This window comes from Limulus polyphemus, unplaced genomic scaffold (assembly GCF_000517525.1).
Source record: "Limulus polyphemus unplaced genomic scaffold, Limulus_polyphemus-2.1.2 Scaffold4371, whole genome shotgun sequence".
Classification (NCBI taxonomy): Eukaryota; Metazoa; Arthropoda; class Merostomata; order Xiphosura; family Limulidae; genus Limulus; species Limulus polyphemus.
In genome coordinates, this window is record NW_013669981.1 from 57,404 (window position 1) to 66,754 (window position 9,351).

At 34.8% G+C, this 9,351-nt stretch overlaps 2 protein-coding genes across 2 annotated transcripts in view; one reads left to right on the top strand and one right to left on the bottom strand.

The window, feature by feature from the left end:
- LOC106471050 (lysine-specific demethylase 5A-like) overlaps positions 1–6,163 on the top strand; it is a 61,632-nt gene extending 55,469 nt beyond the window's left edge. Inside the window, 2 exon segments of the mRNA XM_013931634.2 lie at positions 79–556; positions 5,517–6,163. Of these exon segments, the coding sequence (XP_013787088.1) occupies positions 79–556; positions 5,517–5,917 (879 nt within the window). The 3' untranslated portion in view covers positions 5,918–6,163.
- Positions 6,164–7,454: 1,291 nt separating this feature from the next.
- LOC106471049 (60S ribosomal protein L18a-like) overlaps positions 7,455–9,351 on the bottom strand; it is a 12,869-nt gene continuing 10,972 nt past the window's right edge. The window contains exons 4-5 of the mRNA XM_013931633.2: positions 8,706–8,815; positions 7,455–7,628 (exon numbers count right to left, since the gene is read on the bottom strand). Coding sequence (XP_013787087.1) covers positions 7,536–7,628; positions 8,706–8,815 — 203 coding nt within the window. The 3' untranslated portion in view covers positions 7,455–7,535. The remainder of the gene's footprint in view (positions 7,629–8,705; positions 8,816–9,351) is intronic.

The window sequence follows — 9,351 nt, forward strand, 5'->3', positions numbered from 1 at the left end:
TTTAAATATTTAAAGTTTTTCCATAACAAAGTACCTCTGTGTACTTTATTTATTTACTATTTTTTTTTTATTTTTTAGGCTAAAGATAAACTAGTTAAACCAAAGCTACAGAGTTCAGCTAAAACACCTAATGAAAATATAAAATCAAAGAAAAAGAAACTTAAAGTAAGTAAAGAAGGCAAGCCACTGACCAGTGGACCCACAACAATGAACAGCATTGAAAAGGGAAACTTGAGCAGCAAGAGTCTTGGACCTCCAAAGCGCCTAAAGCCTTTCTCAAAGAAACCGCTTAAAGTGAAGATTGAAGCTAAGGAGAAAAGAGAATCATTGACCAATGTGATGAAGAAAGATGAAGACAAGCCCAATAAAGCACTGAAACCAAAACCTAAGTTATTGAAGAAAAAGCAAAGCAGAAAGCCCTTCAGTAAAGAAGGTATTCAAGTGAAGTTAGCTTTGGGAAAATCAGTTAAAACAGAAGATGGAGCGGTAGAAAAGGACTCTCATTCAGAAGAAGAGGAGGATCTTTGTTCAGCTACTAAGTGTTTACGGCCGACAGGTAAGAAAGTATAAATATGATTTTCTTATAATGTTAAATGCATTGTTATTTTTTCAAATGTATGCTACAGTTTATTTGCATTTTTGGTAGCTAAAAAAAAGAACTCTTTTTATATTCTTATGAGTCCATAACCTTGAACTTATCTTCTCATTTACATACCCACTACCAATGAGGTCCGTATGTTGCAACTTAGGGTGTAATTGTTTTTGCTTATTTCAACACTCAGTAGTGCCAAAAAAATGTCATTCATATTCTATGTGAAATACATGAGAAACCCCCAGTAGTAATTAGTGGGATTAATTGTAATTATTAATGTTATCTTTGTTTATAATTTTTGTGTGAGACTTGCTTGTTATATTAGGGATCTTGTAACCAACAAAGTAATGAACCCACAAGCAGCTTTGTGCACAGATTTTAAAGCCTCTAATTTGTAAACATTTTTGTTTGTGGACCACCTACTTTTTTTAAAAATATAAATCTTGACTGGCCAGCAGACCACAGATTGAAAACTGCTGGGTCAAAATAGTGTGTTTAGATGTGGATAATTGTATGGTTAATGTTAATTTCTCTAACAAAAAGAGCTTGTTATTGAAAGATATATTTGAAAGTTCCATTGTCATAAGAATATTGGTTTTGTTTAACTCTTACATTTTAAGTGTGGCCAGCAAATTGTATAATTTTTATGCATGGTGGTAAGATGGTTTAATAATTAGGTAAGGTAATTAACAAAAACACCAGCACCCTCAACTGTGGCATGTTTTTGTAAGTGTTCCAGGCATTTTGGGGGTTTTCTCACTCATCATGTTCATGTTACCTTCGAATGTTAACCAACAAATTCTGATACAACGACTCATCTCCATGCACAGATTAGCTGTTTTTCTCTCGACGTTGTGATATTGTGCTTTAGAGACTTGCATGCCACTATTCTTGTGAAACTCCCACCTAAAATTCATGTGGAAATGCATGAACTTATGCTACTGCATGATAATGTATCATGCAGCAAAACCCTCCACCAGTAGGAGTGTGACACACCTCCTTGCGCAAATGCTCCCTTCACATTAACGAGTGAAAGTCTTCATTCTTTTCCTCGGCATAATTGTGATTAGATGTATATATTTTTGCTGAGACTTGAAGTAAATATTTCTCTATTTTCAACATTAATTCATAGATTAATGTGAATTCTTTTTTCTCCTGATGCGAGTTCAAATACCACTCACAATTTAGGAAGTTCTTGCCTGTTGAGATCATGACAGCCATTTTGTATTGCAAAAGGTGCCATTCAGGTTGAAAATACAGTAAGAAAAAGAGTAACATAACATCATCCACCATGTGGGTGTGGTCCGTGTTGCCACTTGGACCCTCTTATTAAGTCCCTGCCACTCATTTCCCTTCACAGATTTTGAAGCTGAAGAGGATAAAACGGAATACTTCTCTACTTACTGAATATCTTTTGACTTTCCAATCTTGCGTATGCCTTCTACCCATTGTTTCCTTTTTCTCCCCTGTTAGTGCTGCACCTGGAATTTACTTTAGGTTTCAGTTTGCTCCTGCTGTTTTTTCCTTGTCTTACAGGTAACACATAGAAGTTATTGTTTGGATATAGTATGTTCTTCATTAACATGTAAACTCATAGAACTTGATGTTTCGACATCATCGATTACTTTATAATGTGTCTACATACACTATTTTGTTTAGAACTTAATTCATTAATCCTTAACTTGTACTATTTAGGTTGTTTAATCATAGATACTTACTCTTTAACATATACCATTTAGTATATCATATTTATTCATTTATCTTTCACATTGTACACTTCGACTGATGGTTGGTCGTATTCACTTATTCCTTGCTATGTATTAACATAGACGTTAATGTTTATAGTTAGTTGCTCTTTCACTTGTAACACATCATTGTTGATACTTCATTCTGGTGTATGACTTTTAATATGTCCAAATGGAAGGTAATGTTCTCATCTTGTTTATCACTTCTTCACATGTATTCTTGGTAGATAATGCTTAGTCATGTATATATAACTATGAATGGTTGATTCTAGTTTCTTGTTTTTAACATGTATACCTAGAAGATATTGTTTTGAAATTGTTCATTTCTCCTTTTATGTACACATAGGAGATAAGGTTTAGACAGTTCTTTCATCCTCACCATGTCCCATGTAGAATGTCATGTTCATTGATGTTTATAAATAGTTGCTTATTCTTAATGTCGTAGTTAGATGTCCCCTCCTTAAGTTTCTCTTTTTGGTTTTATTTCTCTTCTGGACATACATTGTTGTCCTGTCTGGGCTTATCAGCATGTTGACACACACTTCCTCCTCCTCATTCCCTCTCACTGCCCTTTCATAATTGGACACCAGCTCTACCTGGGGCCTCTCTCCATACCCCATTATGGATTGGATCCACCAGTTCATACATTTTGTACTTGCCCCTCTGATGGTGGATGCTTGTATGTTCTCTCAAATCTCCATTCTTCAACTTTCCCCCATTTTCTCTGGGCTGGCATGTGGGCTACCCCACAATCATTTGTTTCACATTAAACTATCTCCACTATTTTGCTCTCTACACCTGTAATGAGTGTGATATTCATTTACTTATTTCTTCCTCACTGTTCTTCTACTTTTGGATCCCACAAGGCAGCTAGTTTTTCCTCACAGAGTATACTTACCCAAAATTCTGCATCAGGCCAGGATAATAGAAGTACTCAGACTATCTGCCCTGGCCCAATCAGTGATCACTGTGAGATGGTGTGTTATGTAAGATTACTGGAGATCTACTCGTGTACTTTTTTTCAGTCCGATCTAGACTGTACCCATTCATGGAAAAAGTCAGCACCCGAGTTGTGCTTCTGACATTGGGAGACCTTTGCCACTTACCATCTCCCAGCCACTGGGGTGATAAACCATGAAGAATATTCACTGATTGAGACTTGGAAAGAGGTGCTAAAACACACTGACCCTCTACACTGTGAAGTGGGACATGAGTGTTTCTTGAGTGTAGTATGGACTACTCCAACCTGTCTGGACACATCACAATCTTCCAGTGGATTTAAGACACATTTTGCCTACTCTCACTTTGCCCTTACCAACTCCTGCAAGGACATGACCCCACTGCATTTGCTTGCAGAGTTATTGCTGTTTTTTAATATCCAACTGTGATGGATTGCTCATTAACCTTACTCCCACAGCTAGAATTGGGGCCCATAGAATCTGATGGTTGAGTGGTGTTTTCCTGAATACATTTGTGTCCACTAGAGTGCCCTCCTTCCATGACTAATGTGGGCTCTTAGTGTCTGACAATTGAGGAGCTTTGCATTGATACTTTTAACATGTTCTACCACAACTGGTACTGACCCTTAAAAACTGATGGTCAAGGGGGTGAGCACAATTGGTACAGTTTGAACATGCCCCAACCTTACTAAACATATTGGCATTCTGGTGGTTTGTGTGCAAGATCTTGGATGGTCATGTACCTATTCCATCCGTCCTTGCGACACCTTCAGGCTTCTTGCCTCTCCCTATCCTTCACTCAGGCAAAGAGTATACCCTGATTGAGATTAGATGCATTCATCCATGGGTTTGCCCCTATGGAGCCACGTCATAGGGTGTTGCACATTATGGGCTTTCTTTTGATGCTCTTGAAAGGTGGCTCATCTAGGTATTTTCTGCAATGGTCCCTTCACTATCTCAACATGGAATTCTGGCTAAGCTGAGCATGGAAGTGAGTCATTATATCAGAAAGTTAACATTTTCTGTACCTGAAAATGTATTTCTGATAGATACCTTCATGCACATTCCCACACTTCTTCCTTACATCCCAGTGCACTTTTCTTGTTTGCCTCGTCAGAGAATGAAGACTTGTGCATATAGTTTTAAAGGGAGCATTTGTGCAAGGAGACATGTCACACTCCTATTGGTGGAGGTTTTTTTTCTGCATGATACATCATCATGTAGTAGTGCATATTCAAGTGAATTTTAGGTGGGAGTTTCACAAGTCTGGTGGCATGGAAGTCTAAAGGCAGAATAGCATGACCTCAAGAGATGAGTGTCTATCAGAAATATATTTTCAGGTAAGGAAAATGCTAAAAATTTTTTATATACCCTAGTGGGACAGCTGAAGTCTCTGAATTTAAAATACTAAAATCCAGGGTTTGATTTCCCATGGAGAACACAACAGATAGCCTAATGTGGCTCTGATCTAAAAAACTTTTGCCTATTTTGAGTACTAACTTAGTATTGTTACATAAATCTCAAAGTTACCCCAAAATAAGCATAATATTGGTTAGAATTAACAAAAGTTTGTTTCTTATGACAAGCATCAGCTGATAGCTCAGTAATTCTTAGTACAACAGTGTTCATTTTCATACAGTATGAAACAAGCCCTATTAAATGTCTGGCTCATTATAACTCATCTATATATTTTTTTAAAGTTATGTACTTAACAAAAACATATTTAAAATAACAGTAAACATTACATTGTTTGAAAATTGTGAAAAAAATAAACCTGACTTTTGAAATGTCCATGCAACCACTGAAGGGGTGGGATGTGGTTTAAGGTTTAGTAACCAAAATATTACATTGGTTATTCATTATATAATGCAGTTTTCTAGCACCTGTTATTCTTCCAAGTAATACTTAGTTCTTCAGTCTGTTTATGAACTTTGAGCTCTTAGCATTTCCATTGTTACACAGTTACCTACAGCATATGAAAAGAATGTGTACATGTTGAGAATTAAACAGATGGTTGGGAAGCATAGTGTATGTAGTTTGTAAGGAGCAATGAATACAGGCATGTTAGTTGATAATTGAAGATTAAATTGTGGTCGTGATGCAGTGTTTAGAGTGAATGTTTACACACCACTTACTGTATTAAAAAGAAGGAATATTAGTACTTTTTTATTTTCATCATGAGCAATTATTTAATACTGTATTCACATGTGGTTATTTCAGGAGAAGCAGTCAACTGGGTTCAATGTGATGGAGGATGTGAGGAATGGTTCCATTTATATTGCATGGGTTTGGAGTTGAAGGATGTCAGTGAAACAGAGGACTACATTTGCCCTGGCTGTGTCGAGATGTCTGCTAGAGAAGCAATGGTAGTGGCTCCCATTGACATCAAAACAGAAGTTTCAGACAGTGATTATGGCAGTCAGTCTACAGACTTACTGTCACTTGAAAGGCAAGTTTTAGAAGAGTCAAACAGTAGTTCATGCCCCACAGGGAACGAGGATACCAAACAAGTAATGGTAAATGGTGGCCTATCTCCAGCTCAGAATACTTCCAGTGTTATCAAACCTGGACGTGAATGTTCATCAATGCCACTGTCAGTGTTTGCTGTTGTTGATGGATAGATTTCACTCTAAAGTGGAGTTTAGGTTTGTGTAATGATGGGGTAAATAGATCGTTATTTGTCAGATCATCCATTGTGGTTTATATTTCATGTGTGTGAATTCATCGTGGGAAAGCAGACCCAATAATCAAGTCCTGTATATTTTGTAGAATGATGAATGTTTTAATTTTATAATCTCGTCACAGTCTACGTTTTGAAGCAATGATTCTAGATTAGCCAGCTGTTATTACATTTCAAAATATTTTCTGTCTTGAAGAAAAAAATTCTTATAGTAAAAGTTGGTAATCAAACAAACTGTGAAGGAAACATGTTTAAAACCAACAATATTCTAACTTGATACCCGAGATCTCTGGTAATTGCATCTACTAATATTTATTCTTAATAAATCTGTAAAGTGAAGAAGAATATACCATTTAAGTACAATTTATTTTACTACCTAAATATGTATCTGTCAAAAACGGTATTCAATTTTCTGTGGTTCTCTTAAATCATGTATTGGTAATGTTGCTACCTTAGACAAGCATGTAGTATCCTTTTTTGTTTTCCAATGGACAAGCCATTTTAACTTTAGCCTATGTGTTAGGCTTATCATGCAGGTTCAAAACCCTGCATCTTCTTAAATTCCAGTTGCAATGCTGACTACTACTAGACTGAGAAGTGAACAAAGAAGTATGTGAATTTGTTAGGTTGAGAAGACAAACTACTCTTTTTTTTTCTTTTAAGTATTAAATGCTGCTTCAAATTCTCTAAAGACAGAAACAACAATGGTTGCTTTGGGAAAAAAAAAGAGAATTTGCTCACATACATTATAGAATGTGGAACTTTAAATAAATGTTCAGTTTGAAAAATTATCAAAAGTTAAGGGATCCTCCAGATGGAAGTGGTGTCTGGTCATGGTCATAAGTGTTTTATATTGTCAACAAATTATTTGTTAAGGTGCTCTTATTATAATTTCCAGTTAATTAGATTCCTTTTAAAAGTTGCTTTTTTCTGATATAGTCATTTCTAATAAAGAGCTTATGTATGACCAGACACCTGGATAAAATTTTATATTGAAGTCAGTTGTAACAAACAAATATTGGTTAAAAAGAACTATGTATAAAATTCCAATTAGATTCAAGTGTACAGTTTTTGCAAGTTCAGCATTATGTATATTTTCATATCACTGTGGTTTTAACCTTTGGTTTCTATTGTAAGGTTTCAAGAGCACAATCCCATTATGGGAGAAAGAAAAATTAATAATTTTAATGGTATTATAGTTTTTGTAGCATTTTCTTAACTTTCATCTTAGCTATAAATTATGCAGAATTAATGGCTAGTTCCTTTTGTGTGTGTGTCAACTTTGGAAAAAAATAAAACATTTTTCTATGTTGAAAACTATACTTCTTATCAAACAAGTTACTTCAGTACATTTTTCCAGCTTATTGTTTAAAGTAGATGGACACCATAAAAATGAAGAGGATGGTAATGTCAGAATGGTCAAACAGCTTGGAGTATTTAAAGATTTTAAATGACTCTTAACCACCACAAACATCTAATGTAGGCTGACAAATTACGCTTTTATTTGTCTTAACATCTTTTACAATCCTAGTTCCAGCACAGTTCTCAAGAAAGTGCTTTTAAAACTTAACATCTGGTCGAACAGTTGTAAAACGAGGTTTGTGGAATTTCCGATTTATCCTTGATGGTAGTGGAAATTTTATTTTGCTGTCCTGAAAAAGTAAAGACCATATAATTAATGTCCATTCTTAAAGATAACTTGTAGAAAGAGTAGTACATTAAACTGGTAAGCCAAATTTTTGGTTTATAAGGTTTCTCAAAAATTGTTTTGAATTTGTAAATTATTAGAATGATAACTGTGTTCTTAACACTTTCCCTGCCATAAATGGGGGGGGGGGGTAAATCTAAAACACTGTTAAAGGAAAATAAAAACTGCTTGACACATCAGACCTTTATTAGAGCAATGATTCAGTTCAGAATTTCAAAATATATCACAATCAAGCATATTTATTTTTTACACAAAAGACAATATGATGGGGAAAATACTTTGGTAGTAATTCATATTTAAGTACAACTAACAACACCTTATATGAAACAAATCATCTAGACAACTTACATTTGTATATTCTATTTTACTACTTAAGTTCTACAATTTGGTCAAATTTATTCACTGTCCAATAGTTTCCAAGAGCTGGAAACCGCAGTTCTATTTGTCAGGCAGATTATATAGCTATTAAAGATATTTTAAATAAAACTTCCTAGGTTACATATGGAGTGTATGGTGTTTTAAGTTGTCTTTTACACACCACAGTGAAACTATGTTTATAACACAATAGCAAATGGTATTTATTAATAAAAAAACAGAAAGATGGAATTAATTGTTGGATAAATAATCTGTCCAATACACAGCACTGAGAAACTGAACTTCGAATCCTGCCCAATCTTAGTTTCCGTACTTAAAAGTTGCTTGCTCTACTTCAATCACTAAGTTTTCCAATTCCAACTTGTAAGTTTTAATAAATGATTTTTCCCATGCCTTGAAACCCTTTCAGTGGTTTGAGAAAAATATTAGCATCTAAACTACATTAGTTTGTACCAACCTGAGTTCACTTCCAACCATACAGTTAAAACAGAAGGAAGGCGACAGGCTGGTCTTCTCTTTTTGCACACACTTCTAACCCACCAAAAATTGTTTAAATTAATGGGCTATAGAATAGTGCAAGAAATAACAGTACAAAGTTCCAAAATTAAACATCAATTACTTGAAAGCCTACAATATCCACACTTACGTGAAACTGTTTCATGTGGGGTCTCCTACATTTAGAAGCTGGGAGTTCCTCAACACGGATAATCTGGATAGTGCATGCTTGAGCCCGATGCCTGGCTCCCATGTCCCTATCTGTTTGTTATGAAACACAGAAATAAGTGATTAACATCTGGTTTGTCTTAAGTATAGTGTACAAACAGAGTTAAAAGAGTACAAGTAAGAATGAAGAAATATAATTGTCTGTAATATTTAACCATTTCCAAGACATTGCTGAGTAAACCACATCATTTTAGTTAGTGTGAGTGTAAAAACTATACTGTTTATAGCATTAAAAACATATCTTATAATAAAATAAAAAGTAAATAAACTTTTTAACATTACTTTTGCCCAATTAAAAGAAGCACAAGGTTAGAAAGTTGTAAAAACAATGGTTCTAAACTGCCAAAAAAAATTTTTGTAGCAAATTGTTAGACTTGTGCATCATACAAGTTAGAAAAGCAATGGTTAGGCAAAAATGTTTTTTTTTGTATTATCCTTTCTTAATTCACAGCTCGTACAAATATAAAAACAAAGTAAACCAAATTCAATGACGAGGAACGCACTTTGAGACCTTTGAGACGACTTGAATGGGTAATGAAGAAAAACTTTAACATAACAACAAAACCTTG